This window comes from Lagopus leucura, unplaced genomic scaffold (genome assembly GCF_019238085.1).
Source record: "Lagopus leucura isolate 7727_CA_CO unplaced genomic scaffold, USGS_WTPT01 Super-Scaffold_100004, whole genome shotgun sequence".
Classification (NCBI taxonomy): domain Eukaryota; kingdom Metazoa; phylum Chordata; class Aves; order Galliformes; family Phasianidae; genus Lagopus; species Lagopus leucura.
In genome coordinates this window covers 101,857-121,330 of record NW_024962264.1, presented here as the reverse complement: position 1 = coordinate 121,330, position 19,474 = coordinate 101,857, and the positions used below count along the sequence as shown (strand labels likewise).

General features: G+C 40.1%; 1 protein-coding gene across 1 annotated transcript in view; it reads right to left on the bottom strand.

The window, feature by feature from the left end:
* Positions 1-4,134: 4,134 nt before the first annotated feature.
* MND1 (meiotic nuclear divisions 1) overlaps positions 4,135-19,474 on the bottom strand; it is a 29,399-nt gene continuing 14,059 nt past the window's right edge. Inside the window, exons 6-8 of the mRNA XM_042870589.1 lie at positions 17,778-17,892; positions 5,151-5,195; positions 4,135-4,397 (exon numbers count right to left, since the gene is read on the bottom strand). Of these exons, the coding sequence (XP_042726523.1) occupies positions 4,291-4,397; positions 5,151-5,195; positions 17,778-17,892 (267 nt within the window). The 3' untranslated portion in view covers positions 4,135-4,290. The remainder of the gene's footprint in view (positions 4,398-5,150; positions 5,196-17,777; positions 17,893-19,474) is intronic.

The window sequence follows — 19,474 nt, the reverse complement described above, 5'->3', positions numbered from 1 at the left end:
GAATCGAGCCACTCACATGACACTGAGTGCTAATGAAGGACTTGGCTCTTCAAGACTGCAGATATGCACACTACTGGGCCATGCTGACTTTCTACAGCAGGCAAGACATCCCTTTGCTGCCTCAATTAAAATTTTTTGTAAATTTTGAGTGCCATGAAAGCCAGCTCCACCACCACCACTCCTTGAGTAGCAGAAGCAATGAAGCCTGGCTGCCAAGAGACCAGATTCCTAGATCCCCATTCCCTTCCCTGAAATTATGCATGTCCGGCCTCATCCCCAGCACTACTGCCAGATGCTTGCCACAGATTTAATCACCACCAGGCACCAAATGCTTCCAGGTCTTTTACAGCCTTCACTGACCTTTCTTGTTCCTCCTCCCGCCCCCAGCACACTCCATCCCTTGAAGTCCCTAAACTAGCAGGCGGGAAAGGGAAAGCCTTTATTTATCAGGCAGCCAGCTAAGCAGAACAAACTGTGAACTTGCGCTGCAGCCCCTCTGACTACATTTGGCCAAAATCCACTGCAAAATTTAAGAATGCTGGAGAGAGAAAAAAGACAAATGACGGCAGACTTAAACATACAAACCCTACCTCTGCAAGAAACAAGATAAAGAAAAGCGCCAGCCAGATCATCTGACTGCTAAGAACATGCTAGGCGAGAGGAACTCTCTGCTTTAAGGAACTCTTGCATCCAGCATCTCAGTCACTGTGACAGGTTGGGTTTATTTTCTAATCGCTCTTCCAGAAGGTTTCACTTCCAGTTCTGTCATTTAGTCAAGGCATCACTGTGCCATTTGCTTCATAGTCTGGATTTTCCCAGTAAGCACTCTAAGCTTAAGAAAGGAAAAGCAATGACATTTCAGACAGTGCATTAATGAAAGATTTAGCAGCTGAATTACATCAGAGTCCAGAGCCTTCTGACTGCCGTAATTTCCTTGCTGTGCCCAGCACCACAAAGGGAGCTCTAGGGCTCATGTGTGGTGGTGTGCAGGGTGTGCATGTGGCTAGCTAAAAGAACAGTTGAACAAGGGCAGGTACACTCAGTGGGCTCTTCTTTACACAGAAAAGACTTGTAAGTAAAGTGAGTGCAAACAAATATTTCATCCTAGATCTAGGTTTGCTTCACAGTGCCCAATCAATATCAATACCAAACTTATCCAACACCTCAGCCTTGTATTCTAGCTGTAAAATCGTCATGATATTACTTTGAAAAGCTGGACCTGACACTGCTCCTGTAAGAGCTGTGGACTGCTAAGAAGTCATCTTTGTTCTGCACACTTTGAGCTAGAAGCCGTTTCATTTTATAAGCCTGGACTGTAGTAAAGGCCTTGCCTCCTGTCTCAGCTGCAACAGATAAAAATATTTACCTTACATGGGCAAAAAAGCTACAGCACAGAAAGAAAAAAAGAGGAAGACATACATATAATATAGCAGTGACATAACCACAAGAGTGACAGCACAAGAGAGCACTGTAAAACCACCACTTTCATTCTGACTCTTCAAAAATATTCCAGATTCTATCTCAGGGGAAAAAAAAAAAAGATATAAATTGAGACATAAGGTTGGATCAGTTGTTTTCTTTTTTGTTGTTGTTGGGTTTTTTTTTTTGTTTGTTTTTGTTATAAGGTAATAGCCAATTAGCCAATAACATCTCAGGAAAAGGAAAATCATTTTAACTGTTGGTAATTTGTAACTCAGCAGAAAGCAATTCTCTGCTTCCCTAAAAAGAAATCCAAACAATCTCCAAACCACCTAATTATACAAAATTTCACACTACAAGATTTAGAAGAAAATTTTTCCTAAGAATAACTTCCAAGAATGAGCAGATTCAGTAGACTGAAATTATCTTGGAATATTTTAGAGATACAGATTGTCTCTGTTTGTCTCAGAAAGGATCTGTGCTTGCTTTTCCCATTGAATGTCATCTGAATGAAAAAAACATAGAATCATAAGAATGGTGTTACAAGATAAATCAGCTCCACTTGGGGAATAAGCTTCTGTTTTTGATAAGGCACCTCTTCTTCTTGCCTCCTGTTAACTGAGAAATTTCCGTTCTGGGATCCTTAAGGGAGGAGATATATTCTCCTGCCAGGTCTACTAACCAGCATAAGTAAAAGACAGGAGTAGAAAACAGAGTACAACCACACCTTTGTTCTATTGTTACTATAAACCAAAACTCTACAAAATAAATATCACCATAAATTCCTTGTTCTTGAACTAAAGTTTTGTGACCAAAGCATGAGAATTGCATTAGATCTTTGGAAAGTCTTGCTCATGCTGGCTGGCTGCATAACCTCTAAGCAGTTCTCCCGTAAGTCATCTATTTGTTATTTATTATATTCAATAACTTTATTGCAGCCCACCATGCTGTCATTCTACAGACAGGAAGCCATAATATTGCAACTAACTTACATAGCTAGTCACCTTCATTTCTTTCTTGAATTTGGAAAGCAGCCAAAACAGCAAAAATCTGTAAGGAAGCCCTTTCCCTGTAATGTAAGGCAGCTGTTCCAGGTACCTGAGGAAATCTTCGTGCACCAGCATCTCCAGGCTACAAATTACCTGAGTCTTCTTGATGGACAGAAGCTCCTCCATGTAAGAGTGATTCTACAAGGTAAGCTCCATCAACAGATTCATGCACTTAGCATTCCCATTTAAGAACAAGTCTTTTGGGTCATTATCACCTTGTATGCAGCAAACCTATACTCTCAAATACAGATGTGGCAAGGAGCTTCTCACACCTGCAGGCGGTATAGAACAGGTTAACAGAAAATTAAAAAAAAAAAGACATTTAACTAATCAAAAAAAATCATTTAAGAGAGATGGTATAGAAACAACAAAGCATAACAAAAAAGCTCACTTCATTGTTTCACAGCACAAAATCCAAGGGTAAGAAGCGTTACCCAAACTACATGAGTGTCAGTACTTAGTGTTGACACCATCACTTACCATGGATGGATTGCACTCAGTTTATGGAGTGAAAAACAGATCTGGTAAGAACCACTACATTCAACTCTATACAAACCATTTGTATTAAGCTTTTACCAGCACAATTAATAAGATACATTTGATTTTATTTCTAAAACATCAATGTCATCTTTCCAAACACAGAGAAGAAAATGTTTCCATTGCAGCACTGCTGTAAGCATGGTGACATTTTACTATGTGTCAGGCATCACATACAGAATCCTTACTGCTCTAACGGTACATGAGTAAAGTTTTCTATTCACTAATTTCCCAGTAACTTCACTGTCTTCACAGAAGTGAAATGACAGCAGCCAGGAGCAGACCTGAAATTCTTGGATTTAAACATATACTGAACTACTAGGAAACTCTTTAACTGGAAAAATCACAGGAGACAGGCTTCTGAGCAAACCTCTAGCTAAACCTCACCTTTTCACCAGTACTCTCATCAGTGGTTGTAAAAAAGTCAGACACCTTCTAGTGACACGTGCTTCCACCTTGCAGAAGATCCAACTGCCTTCTAGAAGGTATAGCTCATATCCTTGAGCTATATAGCAGAAATGCTATATAAAGTCTCACCATCCATAGCTTTGGGAGGTACAAGAGCAATATGTACAAGAGCAATACCTCCCACCCCGCTTATTGTAGCTATCTGCTGACCAGAGCTAGAAAATAGGAAAAAATAAGAAGTGAAGTGCTGGTAAAAGTTCACCAAACAAGACTGAGACATTATGAAACTTTGCATTTTGCTGAGCTGCTTTCCTAGCATGGAATCAGAAAATGTACATAAACCCAAATAGCACTGATATGTCACCAAACTCCCAAGCAGCTTTGGCAATACAACAGAGAACAACTTCAAATCAAACTTGATCTCTGCACATCTCTGCTTCCTATTAAGAATTATATCTCTTATATATTTTGTTATCTAGATGAGGGAAAAATCCACTCGACTCCACATTTCCCTGTGTTATTCCCACTCAATTTCAACCCGTTTAAACATAAATCCCTAGAGCTTCTAGGTCTTAGTAACACTCCCAGTTAAGTGACAGAAGAATAAAGTTTCAGGACTCTGTGATAATTAGTCCCTATAAGCTCTGTTTATTCTTAGTCTGTCTCACACAAGTAATGAAATAATTTATCGCCCAAATAGTGGGAGGGAAAGATTGAAATGTGAACATTTCTCAAATTTTATTAACTCTAACAAAAACTGTAAATTACAGGGTGGTCATTTGGTGAAGACACACAAATTCAGACACGTGAATATTGCTCAGCTGGCAATTAAGTGACAAACATTGTACAACTGCGGCAGACATCAACTGCTGAACAACTAATCAATGTAATCAAAATCTTCTGGAATTCCAAAACTTTTGTCAATTCTGCTCTCTTCAAATCCAAATTTACGCTTGGCCCAGGACTTTATTGCAAAGATGTTATCTGTAAACAGAATGCAAAACATTCCGTTTTAAATGTTTAGCAAAGCATGGCTTGTAGACTCAAATACAATGGTAGATGAATTCTAAATAAGATATTACAAATAATGTTCTAAATAATTAAAGAAAAAAAATTAAGGACATATTGCTTGCTATGCAAAATGGAAACGTAAAGCCACAGAGTCAAGCTGAGCAACAACAGGAAATTAAGTTAAACTTCCACACATATGTCACTGCAATAGGCTTCTTCAAAACTGTGCAGCACATTTCCTGCATGTCCAAGTTGATGAATAAGGTTAAGAAATACCTACATTGTATTAGCATCCATTATATGAGGGCAGAGATAATGCTTCACAAAGCATTCTACTCTTCAGAAACAAATGAAAATTCAGAGAAGAATTAAATTTTCTGAATACCTGGAATCATGGCAATGTCAAAGTAGCCACTGCCATTCCTGGTCTCTTTCTGTTAAAGTTTTCCTTATCTTAAGAGATTTTAATTCAACCAAAAAAAAAAAAAAAGAGTTGCAGATTTTAACAAGGTGTGCAAAGAATAGATCCATTAACCACAGTTATTAGTTAAACTGAGAAAATACATTTCTTTTTTGAATCATGAGTGCACACAAAATAAATTTCTGGATGTTTTTTGTAAGTGAGGTCTATCCTGCATCATGTCTTAAAACTTCCTAGCAATAACTAGGTCTTTTACTCAAATTGCTCGTGTGAAGCTGCCCTAGGCAAAATAAGTGCATACAGACCAGTCCATCTGTTGGCTGCCTCCTTGGCTACTTTGCTTGTTTGGCCTGAAAGAGAGGGAAAAAATAAAAATAAAAATAAAAACATAAGTCAGAGTCAAATAATAGCAGTAGTTTCAAGACATGGAGATGTTTGGTTTGGTTTGCGTGGAGATTGAATTGTACATACATAGCCTGAAGATACTAGAGGAAAATGAGACTGAAAATACTTTGCAATGCTCCCTGTATGTAAACTGTGCATTACATCAGTATGTATGACTATACAAATCAAGAAAATGATAAGAGGAACAGTCAACCACTGGAGTCTGCACAAACATATCACATAGCTTTGGAAAGTCCCCTGAGCTTTGAGAATCCCTTTGATTACATAAAGACAATGCTCCTGCTCATTATACTGGGCTTCTCTCAGTTACCACCTCTCCCAGTTTAAATACATAATAATAAAAGCTATTTGTAGTAAATTTACACAGCTTCCATGAGGCAAAACAGTATCAAGAAAATAAATCCTCTTGCTCCCACGAAAATAAGCAGTGAATCAAATCAAACAGGTTGGTTTGTAACGTGGGAATTCATCAGAATCATTATGGTTCTCACACCTACACATAACTTAGTTATTCCCAGTCAGTCTTGTTAGTACTCGCATGATAATATTCATTGGAATGGTCAGCATGAGATTTGTATACAGAGGCACTGCAGAAATGAATATATGATCAGATATCCATTGTTACAAGGCTTATACTTCAGTCAAAGTTAAATTATCTTGCAAAATTATCTGCTAGCACTCAGAAAGATAATCACTCTTTATTCTACCCTTCAGTATGTTTTGGTTAGTGATATGAGTAATGGTTAAATGCTGGTAGAATATAGTCTCAAAAACAGTGCAGTTTCTAGAGATGGTCTACAATCAGAAAGAATTATAGAATTTCTCAGGTTGGAAAAGACTTTAAAAATCATCGAGTCCAACCTCACTCTAACAATCCGCCACTAAATCCTGTCCCTGAGCACCACATCCAAATGGTTGTTAAACTCATCCAGGGATGGTGACTCAACCACCTCTCTGGGGAGCCCATTCCAGTGCTTAACAGCCCTTTCTGTAAAGAAGTTTGTCCTGATATCCAACCACATATTACAAATGAAGTTAAAAAGACTGGCAAAAAAAGGGAGTGGGTAGGAAGAGGGAATTTTTACACATTTGCATGCATTAGAAATGCAAACTATTCCTTGCTTGACAGAGATATTCCATATTTCCTTTGCTCACTTCTTGTTGCTAACTCCACTATTTTAGTTCCATAGATGGCAGCACTGACAACACACTGACAGCCAAGGGCATTATGAACAGTACTTCACCTAACACTACACAGATCAAGTTTGCAGAATAAGGGCCTTTGTTTGCCAAGACCTTGCATTGCATGAAAGCACTGATACTGCACTCAGCACTTTTTTAAAGTCTGATTGTAAAATTGCATCTGACTTCAAGTAACAAAGTTACAACTCTAAAAGGTTTGGGGCTGCAAAGTAACAGCACCCTGATGGTCAGGGTGAGCAGGGTGAGCAGACTGCCTCCACAGCACCTGCTTTCTGTAAGCAGCCAAGCAGCTGAGCAGGCACTTCTGCACCATGCAGCAGCTCTCAGCTCCTGCAGCTTGTAGCAGCACTGGTCTCATGCTTAAAGCACACCCACTGTGCATATATGGGGGCAGCAAGGTGCTTCATCAGCCTTCAGACATTGCTTAACACGTTAAAATGTACATGTGCAATCATGCGGTTTAGAAATGCGACCTCTACATCTATTAAAGAGAAAGCAGAGGTAGTCAACAGATGCAGGTTGGACTCACTCCACTGAGTGGCTAGAATGACAGTGGCTGTTGATAACAGAGCTGTGGCTAGAAATGAAATCATGGTAGCAAGGGGAGGAAGCTGTATGGGGAAAACCCACAGTGGGCAGCACGTTCAATTACTAAAATAACAGGAAAAAAAAAAAAAAAAAAAAAAAAAAAACAACAACAACAAAAACCACCAAGAAAGAGCCGAGAGTCTAAGTACTGAAACAAAACAGTGAAAGATTTTAACTACACCATTCTTTCCATGCACCACTTGGGATTAATCATAGAATGGCAGAGAAATGCCACGTTCAAAGTGTGGAAAGACAGTAAGTAGAGGCAGAACTGCAGGACAGGGAAGGTAACATTCAAACAACGTGGCCAGATGCCAGTGTCAAAGGAAGGGCTGTTCCAGGCCCCTGGAAGCACATATCCCCCCATTACTCTGCTGACAGAAGGCTCAGGGCTGGGGAAACAAGAGCCACTTGTAGCGCCTCCGGCACGTGACATCTCCAGGAAATGCATTCACAAGAGGCTGGGGCAAGGTTTTATTGCTTGCAGTTTCCCATTTTACCCTGGCAGGCATGTGACAGTACCACAGGGTACAGGTGTGGGTTTATCCTGCCATGTGCGAAGTTGCTTAAGCCATCAGGCGTACGATATCAACACCAACAGCAGCTATTTCTGGCAAGCTGCAAGCCACTTATGTGCTCCTCATGTCCAGCCTGACCAAGGTGATGCACACAAGACAGCTTGCACTACCTCTTGTCAGCAAGCAGGACTGTCACTGCTGTTACTGCAGGATAGAACTGCAGTCTGCATAACCACTAATTTCTTCACTTATGGTAAAATCTTCACATATTTTTCCATCACTTTTTTCTTTTTTATTTTATTTTATTTTATTTATTTAGGGTCTGGAAACACATTATCCATCTTCAGAAAATAAAATTCCCAATGCCTACGAACTGAGAATTTACCTATCTGAAGGCAAGGTGAAAATGCCCTGGGGTCTGGCTCAATTCTTGCCTATAGTTCCACTGCAGAATCTCATCTGCTGGCTGCATGTAACACAACACAGCTGGACATGCATCACCTGAAGACATCAGCTGCATAGCTGCATTATGGCCAGCATCTTCCAGAGGTCCCCCACTCCATCACAAGAACCAAGAGGTATGAAGGAATCTGCACTTGGACCACATTACCAAAATCTTCTGTAGTTGCTTGTTGGGACTTTCAATAGTTGTGTCATGAGTATGTGTGAGTGCACAAAGAGGAGTAGAATAGAAATCCCCCACCCACCTACCCAAAGTACTGATGTAATTCAACGCTATGCTGCTTATGACTGCCTGTTCTGCACAGGATCATACACCCATCAGCCTCCCACACAGAAGGGTGAAGTAGATATTTACTTCCATTCATGTGACAATACATCAATACACTTCCTTGCAGAATACACGTCATTCACTTGGCTGAGCTGCACTCTTGTGTCCTAGGCTGACCAGTTCTTGGCATTTTCTAAGCAGTAAATGGAAGTGTACATTCTCTCCTGAGCCAAATGAAAGTAACTACATCACATACAGAAGCGCAAGGCCCAGGAGCAGCACGGCCAGCATGGTTTTTAATTTAAATGATTCTATGACTTGTGCAGCACTAGACTGCTACATCAGCAAAACACACCTGGAAATAAGTCATAAAGACTGAAAGGGTAAGGGTCAAAACATTTTGAGCACTCCTCCTAGGAATCTCTTCCTCCCTCAAACCCAGGTATCTAGCAGAGCTGCAGGGAACTCAGGAAGCCTAGATTTTGGGAACTGAACCATTTTCCTAAGCAGCCTTCTTAACACAGGGACAAACAAAACCAGTTATGGAAAGGAAGATCCAGAAGTGCTGAATACCTAAAGAGAAAGTGAAGAAACATGCTCTTCATGGTCTTTAATGCAGGCAAGTGACATCCAGACAGGGATGGATGAAGGAGCAGACCAAAGAAGCCAACCTGACAAGAGTGTGTGGAATAGCAAGCAAAAAACCATCCAGGGCAAACAGACAGCTCCCGGCCAGGAGTGACATCTGGCAGCACAGGATGCCTTTGTCAGATCTGAGCTGGTGGCATGCATCGGCTAAGAGTCAGCATGGTCAAGCTGTGCTGCTTCTGATTCAACTCTGGAAGCCCCAGGCCACTCTCAGAATCATGCAGAACCGCAGCTGCCTCTTTCCTCTCTTCTGCTCCTTCACACAGATTTACAGCTTTTCTCCTGAATGTGATGTTGGAAGTTAACGTTCCTACTTGTGTTCCAGAGTGGAATGGCCGCTTGAGGTTCCTTTAAAATCTCACAAATTTCCACGGTCAGAAAACCACTACATGCCTCATCAATGCAATATGCGTGCTCCAGGAGGATGGGTTACTCCTTCTACACATCTCTGATATTTCCATGACTGTTACACAAATGCGTCAATAACCATAAGAACTCCACAAGCATTTGCCAGACCTACTTCCAGGTTATTTCTAAAAGCTTTTCTTTTTGTTTTTGTTTTTTAAGTCATGCATGTAAAGGAATGCAATGGAAGCAGTCACTGAATAATATTCAAGAATCAGGCTGTAAAGGTACCAACAGCTATACTGAAAAATCTCAAGAGCCTGAGGTAGCCCACAGTCACTTGTAGTCTTGGAAACAAAGAAAGAACTGCTGCCTTCTTCTCCCTTCTAGTTTCTACTCTGGAATTTTCAAGAGAACTTTATATATTATTATAAGCAATATTTTTATGTGTAAACATTTCCAAGACTAGTCAGGAAGAATCATTATTCTTCTCCCATACACCAGCATGCCACATAACACTTGTATCCATGATATCAATCAACAAGTCACAACGCTTCAGAATACATAACAACTGAATTCAAGTCAATGCAAATACACTATTTCTCATGTAGACAACATCACACACTCAGCAGAACTATACTGACATGTTGCTAAAGATATTTCAGAGCTATAGGGAAAAAAAAGTGCTTGTTATTATGACAGCTACTTACAACTATTTTGGAAAGCCTGGAACACAACATGCTAAGGCAGGATGGAAAAAACATTCATTTTATATGTTGGAAAATAAACCTAAGCATATGTGTCCAATAGTATTAATATGTGCTGAGACGCAGCAGTGCATATAAAAGCCACCAATAAGCTGCTCCATGTCTCTGAGATCTTTTAAAGGGTCTGCAATATTTTTTGTTTGAAAAAAGTGTCATCTCATCAGCAAAAGCTCCCACTGTTCCATATGAAAACTGTCACACTGTCAAATTGTATCAGGATGTACAGTGTCTCTTTGAAAAACATCCAACAGAATTTGTCAAAATCACTATCAAAAGATTCATCTATGCAAAATAAGATGCTTAAGATGCTCTTGTACTCAAGTTTACTGCATTCACATACCCACAGAAAAAGACTGTTTATCTTCTCTGTATGTTACCTGAAAGCCCATACTGAACTCATAGTTGTGTAACCAAAATACATCTATTCTTAGCCGACAAAGAGAAAAGAGGGAAGCAATGCTCTTACACACAACAACAAGCACACAAGCCTTCTGACTCAGGGCTCCCTCCCAACACTTCTTTTTTTTTTCCTTTTTTTTTTTTCCCCCCCTTTTCTCTTAGTGGACAACCCCTCACCCCCCACTTTACCAGTACGACTTCAGCTGCGCTGCTGAACTGTGTTTCTCACAAAGGTCCATCACAGAGCAATAAGCTTTTTGTTCTTGTGCTGCAGAGAAATGCCTGTAAGGTATCTCAAGAGGTCTGTACCCTATGCACAAGACTGAAAACATGTCCAGGCTTACCTTGCCATTCCCAAGGTGTTCATCTGTAGCCTGTTTGAAAGGTTTTAGTGTCACCTCCCCAAGCAATCTAGATTACAAAGTAGCCTAGGATTCATGCTACCGCAGTTTCTTCTAGACTGTGTTCTTTTCTTACAACAGCATAGGGCAAAATAGAGTCAAAACACAAAGGAAATACTTGTCCCATTCTACAAAGGTCTTTTACATTGGCAAGGATAAAACCTGTGTTCCTGTATATATTTCTAAATTGTTTTCTTTTCCAGTTTTTTTTCCCCTCAAATGTGCCATTCTTTCCAGTAAAACAGCTCGCAAGATGCTCAAGTGAGGAGGAGGGAAACAAAAGAAATGCTCTCAAATATAGCACCAGTATCACTTTTGCAATGATACCACACAGCTTGCAAGATATCTTCAGTTAAATACCACTGAATGAGGTATCTACACGAAGAATATTCATTGGTGATATACAGTCCTACAATGAAAACACACCCTACCACACAATAACACATGGAAGACTGGCATCTGTTTTCTTTTTTTCTTTCAGCAAGGCCAAGGAAGACTCCATTTGACAGACCTTCAATTTCATAAGGAAGACAACAGATTAAAAACCCATAATATCTTTCCTGACCTCATTCTGCCATGTGAAAGCCTTGAAAATGAAAATCAATACTTTAAAAAATTCATTTCAATAACACCGTAAGTTTATCCAAAAAGTCTAAATGAACAGTACCACATATAACAAACCAAGTACACCCAACACCGCAAAAGATGAGCAAAATAATCAGCCCACAAAAGCCTTTTCAACTTCAATAAAAGTGATCTATAGATCACTTCCATTAGAAGTTGTCTTCATGGTTTTAAAACAGGCCCAAATGGATTGCTGGCAATTCATTTCTAAATTAAGGAAGAACATAAATGTAGTCAGAAGCAGCCATTTTCCACATCACAAATTTTATCAAGTGTCTCCCATTCCTAAGTGGCTCAATGACTTTCACCATAAAAGATTTACTAGCTTAGACATTAAAATAATTCTCACATATTTCACCTGTCTGCCCCTCATCCAGCATACTTTTTTCCCTGCAATTACACTATTAAAAAGAAAAGAAAAACAGAACAAAACTAAATCTTATGAGCTTTCGAATTTAATTTCTAGAATTGGGAACTTGCCAGAGCAGCCAGTTTATTTAAGCAGGATGTTGCACATGCTAGCTAAACATCCAATCTTCCAACTGCTTTTTTTTCTTGAATCTCTAAGTAAAATTCCACTGACAAAACACAAATGATTTTTTTAAAAATTTGTTTTATGTTTTTTGGGGGGTTGGTTGGTGGTGTTTTGGTTTTTTTTGTTTGGTTGATTTTTTTTATTTTTTTATTTTTTTTTGGCTGAAACAACTAAACTACAGCTTCATTTTAAAGCAAGTCAGCATAAATTCAAGCTCTGAAAGAATAGTAATCCTGCTACAACGTGCTTAAGGTATAAAAGCATAAATATGCATGTGCCTATACAACTAGGACAGTTTCTTTTTCACTGCAGAGTAAACTTAGCTGGAATCCAAATTTTAGGCTAAACTTAGTGTTTCCAGAGGTACTCTATGAAACATGGAGGGAAAATCAGGGCCTTTGCTGAAAGTCAAATGACCCTCCTAAACTTCAGCTTCCCAGATTCTATCAAAAGCCCCACATGTCACTTCCAGCTTTGCTCGCCTGAAACATACCAAGCGCCCTAAACCACTCACCCCACAAAATCCAGCATGTGAATAAAAGATTACCTTTTCATCATTCAGCATCAGGATATTAAGATGAACTGTTACAACCCATATCTATTTTCTCATTCTGCATGTAAATTCTTTAGATAATTCTTCACAAGAGTTCGTTAACCAGAATTCAGGAGAGCAAAATTCTGGCTTCTCAAGGAAGTGTTGAGTGGGATCCCCTGAAACTGTCCTTAAGGGTGTGTGTACAGAACAGAGCTGGCAGCTCTTTAAAAGCACCCTTCTGAGAGCACAACGGCTCTCCATCCCCCAGCAGAAGAAGTCGAGCAGGGGAAGGGCAGTGGATGTCATCTACCTGGACGTCTGCAAAGCCTTTGACGTGGTCTCTCAGCACATCCTTCTCTCTAAATTGGAGAGGTGTGGATTTGAAGGATGGGCTGCTTGATGGATTAAGAACTGGTTGGCTGGATGCGGCCAAAGGGCTGTGATCAATGGTTCTGTGTCAGGTGGAGGCTGGTCACAAGCGGTGTCCCTCAGGGGTCGGTCTTGGGACCGGTGCTCTTCAGCATCTTCATCAATGACAGATGATGGCATCGAGTGCAGCCTCAGCAAGTTTGCAGATGGCACCGAGCTGAGCGGTGCAGTCGATGCATTGCAGGGAAGGGAAGCATCCAGAGGGACCTGGGCAGGATGGAGAAGTGGGCCTGTGTGAACCCAATGAGGTTCAACGAGGCCAAGTGCAGGGTGCTGCACTGGGTCGGGGCAATCCCAGGTATTGATACAGACTGGGGGAAGATCTCCTTGAGAGCAGCCCTGCGGAGAAGGACTTGGGGTCCTGGTGGACGAGAAGCTGGCCATGAGGCAGCAGTGTGCGCCTGCAGCCCGGAAGGCCAGCTGTGTTGTGGGCTGCACGAAAAAGGGGCGGCCAGCAGGAGAGGGAGGTGATCGTCCCCCTCTGCTCGGCTCTTGTGAGGCCCCATCTGCAGCGCTGCGTCCAGGCCTGGGGCCCCAGCACAGGAAGGACGTGGAGCTCTGGGAGCGGGGCCAGAGGAGGCACTGAGATGAGCAGAGGGCTGGAGCAGCTCTGCTGTGAGGAAAGGCTGAGGGAACTGGGCTTGTTGAGCTTGGAGAAGAGAAGGCTGCAGGGAGACCTCATTGTGGCCTTCCAGTGCCTGAAGGGAGCGTATAAACAGGAGGGGGAATGGCTGTTTGTGAGGGTGGATAGTGATAGGACAAGGGGGAACGGTTTTAAACTGAGACAGGGGAGGTTTAGGTTGGATATGAGGAGGCAGTTTTTCACCCAGAGGGTGGTGAGGCACTGGCACAGGTTGCCTAAGGAGGCTGTGGATGCCCCATCCCTGCAGGCATTCAAGGCCAGGCTGGATGTGGCTCTGGGCAGCCTGGGCTGCTGGTTGGCGACCCTGCATATAGCAGGGGGTTGGGACTGGATGAGCACTGTGATTTCTTTCAACCCAGGCCATTCTATGATGATACCTCATAGATCATTATGTTTTTATGGTATTCACTGAACTCCAGGTATTTTCCCAGAATTTCTTCAAAAAGCCAACCCCATAAATAATAGCACTCACATCCCACCAAGCACATGAACTGCAGTCAGTATATAAGATTTCTAAGACCACATCCTGTCCAAATGCACAAATAAACCGAGGCACAACTACGAGGAAAAAAATAACGAATTATATAACTAAGAAAAACAACTAAGAAAAAAATAACTAACTTTAGACCTGGCTATGTTTTGAGAAAGTGTAAATTAATGTTCCTTTCATTAAAGAACAAGTTTTAAATTCTAGAAGTATTTAGCTCTTTCTGGTTTTAAACTGCACAGCAACTGAAAACAAGATTTATATGCCTCTCTATAAAATACCAGATTTTGTTTTAGCTCCTTAACCTCTTTTTTGTGGCAGAAAGAATGAAACTTGCACAGGTTAAACTTGAAGAGCTTTATGCAGAGCTTTTCATTGTCAGTCTTATAAAAATCTGGACGAATAAAAAAAATTCTGAAAGCTTTGTGTTTTCTCTGGTTCTGTTCTCTGCCATAAGTTTTAGGGAATGTACCAGCATTACGTGTGTCCAGTCCTGCAGACATACATACATGTTATGTTACGCAGTCTTTCATTGGGAGAAACAGGGACTCTACTTTCCACAATACCCATTTCCCCATGAGAATACCCTCCAGCTTCAAAAATCTGCATTTAAGCTGAGAAACCAGGGCTCAGTCCTGCACCAACTGAAGCAGAATTACAAGCTCAACAAAGAAGTGTAAAATTACAGAAGGTCTGTTTTTACTACCAGCCAGCGACTGTAATACTGTGGAAAGATCTGTAACTCAATGCTAAATCATGCTTAGTTGGCTGAAACAGCATTTCCAAGAGGCAAACAAGCTTGCAGGACTGAACTACTGTGGCTGTTAAAAAAACTTACATTTTGCAAATGTGGGCATATTTTCACAACGTGCTATCAATAAAATGTAACTATCCAAATATATCCACAAAACCAGGTCATTATGTAGCTTCCTCTAGTGGCCAATCATGTTTCTGCTGTCATTTACTGTAGTTAATTATTTAAATACAAATGCTGAATTTCTGAGTTCAAATACATACTCTAATACGAAAGCCAAGAAAATTAAGGCAGAACATTTGTTACTAGTATAAAAAGGACAAGCAGCAAAGTCAGCAGAAAACAGAGTCAGTATTAAGCACTTGTTTGCCCTTTCTGAATATGCATTCTAATACATTTAGTTACATGGTCAAGCATGACTTTCTCATCTTAAGACACGGGGAACAAAACAGATGTTCAATTTTCATTTTCTTCAGATATTTACTATGAACCATCCAAATTTCATTTTGACACTGGAATCAATATGTGTGCATGTGTCTTTTAATGAGGCTTATCACTGTAGGATGTAAACCTAACAAATACACTAGGTTTGTTTCTGCAATGCTTTTTTTGAGGGAAAGAGTAACGAGGCACATCACAAAATCCGTGTGCTGATAAAATCAGAAGGCAATATGACACACACCTCTAAGGCATCACAATAAAATCAAGGCATACAAAAATACGGGACGGACAATGAATAGTATGAAATTTTATACTGAATATCAGAGAGCTTCCCTTATGGGTTGAAATTATTTATGGAAGGAAAGGGAAAACTCAAGTGCAGAAAATGACAACAACAACAAATCCAGCTTTTAAAAGTACTGTTATGTAACACAACAGCCATCTCTGATTTCTGACTCAAAACGAAAATAAATTAATTTAGATTTGGTAATCCCCATGTTAATCCAACTGAAAATACTCACAAGGATTAAGTTACTGAAATCGCATATTTCGTGGAAAATCACGTATCACTCATGCAGTGTGAGAAGGATTTAAAAATCTGAGGAAACAACTTGGTTTATAAGGTTATTCTGAGAAACAACAGCACTAGCGCTTATGTCTAGATGAATATCTTCCACTGAATGAGATTCTTTATATCTTCTTAGACTAAAAGCTACAATTTCCTGCATCTTTTTTTTTTTTTTTTGCCTTTGTGCTTCCCCACAATCCAGAGCAAGAGAAGTCTCTTCCCCAACCTCACCTCTCTCCCAGTTTTGTTTTGTTTTTCCATATATCATGAAATTCCATTCAGTTTTGACAAGGATATTAACTACCTCAAAGTGATATTTCCATTTAATTATTTTTATGCTGTCAGCAACTTTAGACAGTGCAACAGTAACTGTTGAAACATACAACAAAGCATCAAAGCAACTTTTTAACTGAAGGTCAGCAACAAATTATTTTCAGAGCACTGCTGCACAATCCCTTGGGAAGCCTACAGGTAGCCCAACAAGGCACCTGGCACCAGTTCCCTTAAATGCTCACCTCTCTTTTGCAGAAGCTCACATGGAACTTCCACATGCTTTAAAGAAGGGCAGGCCATGCCTGGAGCAATTAATGATTACAATTATTTCTCTCTTTTCTAGATATCAGTTCACGTGTTGCCATCTATTAGAGGATGTCCTACCATTCGAGCTGTAATTTGTCTCTCTGTGCCTAGTACTTAGAAACATGCTCACAGCAACTCCTTTAAAAGAGAGGCTCCTCAACTGCTCCAGTGCAGTGCTTCACTGCAAGACTATCTCAGCACTTTAAATACCTGTCACTACAAATCCCTCTGTTGTCAATTTCTGCCTAAATGTATTCATTTTTGCAGCTCGAGTGTGCCTGTTATTTGTCCTTAGGAGAGCACACAGGAGAGGATTTACAGCATAGTAAATCTCAAGTTTGCATATTCCCCTGCATATCATTACATCCTTAGGGAAAGATAATGTAACTGACAAAAAAAGTCATGGTCTCACTAAAGAAAGAATATCTGTCCAATTCTGGGGCGTGCTGCCAATTGCGTTTATGTTCCTGGCCTTCTCACAGCACATTTCTAAAGATGCAGACTCTGCTGGAAGAATAAGGAAAGAGAAAGATTCAGATTTGGTCAAAAATGTTCCCAGAAAAAGGTCTGTGCCTGTTTCTCATCACTCTGCGATGGCATTTCGGCATTACAGCAATTGAATATGCGATAGTGTTTGGGTAACAATCTAAAGCCTAATAAATAAAACATTACATCTGAAGCAGAGAAAATTCAAAGAAATTTCATGCATGCTTTTCATTTTTCATGTTAAGGATCAGAATATTAAGCACACTTCAGTGCTCAATTCTGCATTAAGTAATAAAAGTTCCTCATTATTCCCTGTATTTCATTTGAAGTAAAAACTTCAACCAAAAGCCAGCATTTCAGTCAGTATAAACATCAATACATAAGTTATTACGCCACTGACTAAATAAAAATTAAACATATCTAATGAAATGTTATGTGTTAAATGGATAAAACAAAGGAAGTAGAGTGATACCTTATTGAGCCAGTATGGGACTAAAAGCAAATGAAAGCCAGTGAATGCTCTTCCTGCATGATAGGATCCCAGTTACAGAATTAGCGTGGTTATAGAAAAAATGGTCCTAATATTACTTCTAATGTACCAGAATGTTTCAGTGTTAGTTTTGTTTGTTAACTGCCCAGCTGTTGGCAGACTAAATATCAATTAAAGAAGCTCTCACCTTATGTAATATGACAGAACATGAAAACAAATGGTTAGAGTACCTGTATTGCAATGCTTACAGCTTTAAAAAAAATTGCAGCTACACACAGGCAAATCTCTGCACACCAGATTTTAAGCTAAAAAGTGCAGACTTCTCCTAAGTTCACTTTAAACCAGAATACAACTTACGCATTTCTTCAACAACGTCTGGATCACATTCCCTGTATTTTTCTATTTCTGCCCTTAGCTGTTCTTTTTCCTGCCGGAGGGCGGCAAGTTCCTTCACCAGAGCTTCACGTTCTGCCTGAGGAGTCAAAGTATGTTGGGATACACATTAAGAATAAAAACAATACAATAACATGGCATAGAACATGTTTAAAAAAAAAAAAAAAAAAAAAAAAAAACTTAAAAGCTGTTTTCACTACTGCTTTCCATCAATTAACTAGTTCAGCATTTTATGCACATACAAAACTCTCAGCAACACTCAGTGATATTGAATACAAATTGGAAGGAAGAAAATGAAGATCAAAATGAAGATCAAAAGAACAATTTCCTACAGCCTTTGAACTCGGAGCAGTTTTACAACCACTCACTTTGCTCTTGTGCTTAACAGTTAAAGGACAAGCAGAAGCACTAATCTTGCGATTAAAGACAGTACTACAGAAAAAGCTGCCATCTACATTTCCACATATCTGAAATACCAACTACACATGAGTATTCTCATAACGTATTTTTCTCCTTGTTTATTCCACGCTGTTTAAGAGAAGTGATCTCGAAAATATATTCAAATATTTATGTTGTGAGTGTATGCACTACTTTCCTCAGATTTTCTACTTATTAATAATAATTTGAAGACTCAACACGAACACTTCCACAGCCAACTCAGCATAGATTTCTACTTTAGCCTGTACTTACAGCCAGCCTCTGCACCTGGCTGAGAACCAGGATATTCAAAGAACTCCTGCTAGGGCACCGAGTGGCCTCAAATAGCTAGGCAACACCAGATAAAAACCTGACAATTTACAATCCCCGCAGCAGCCTAACAGCTTGAGGTACTATCAAACTCCAGCATTCCCAGTACTTCTGCCAACAGCCTGAATTCAGCCCATCCTGCAAAAGCAGAATGGAAATCAAAGGCTTCCAGATGCTGGGGGGACATGGAGGCCAGCTGCTTGGAGACCAACATTGTGATCCAGATTTCTCAGGACTTTTTCCTGATGCTTAAGCTGGAACCGAAGTTTTGAAAGCATCAGCAGAACAGGATTTCCAAGACCAACAGACTCTTGCAACCAGGGCAGGCCATGTGGTAGGGAAGGCCAAGCCTCTAACAGTCCACCTGGAAACCTGACAGGCAGAACTCTATGTGAAACCTGCCTGTGTTTCACTGATTATGGTCAAACCAGAACGTCTCTGTAAAACATTTCAGATTCTAAGATATGGCACTTTCTCACAGAATTCCAACAAATTTTTTTACTGAATGTTCAAACCAGTTCATGCTGAGCACCTCAAAGCAAATCAGCAACTCACGACACCCTACAAAATTTCTCAAACACACTACTTCACATGCATATTAAATGTGAAGCCAAATGTTATTTAGCAGTGTGCTTTAAACAGCTTCAGCATGCTAAGAGCACCAATATTAGTTGACATCTCAGAATAATAATAAACCAAAAAATAAGATCCCCCAACACGTAAGTTCACAGTTACTTGATTAGGCAGTTCAGGAGCCACTGGAAAATTTGGCACATACACGAGAGCAGTTCAAGTTTAACTTGAAATATCTTTAAATATGAAAAAGGCTAGACAATTAAACCCCAAGCTGTCATACTTGGAGCAGCTACTTATCACTACTTTCCTCATTAGTGCATGACCAGCTAAAGGAAGAT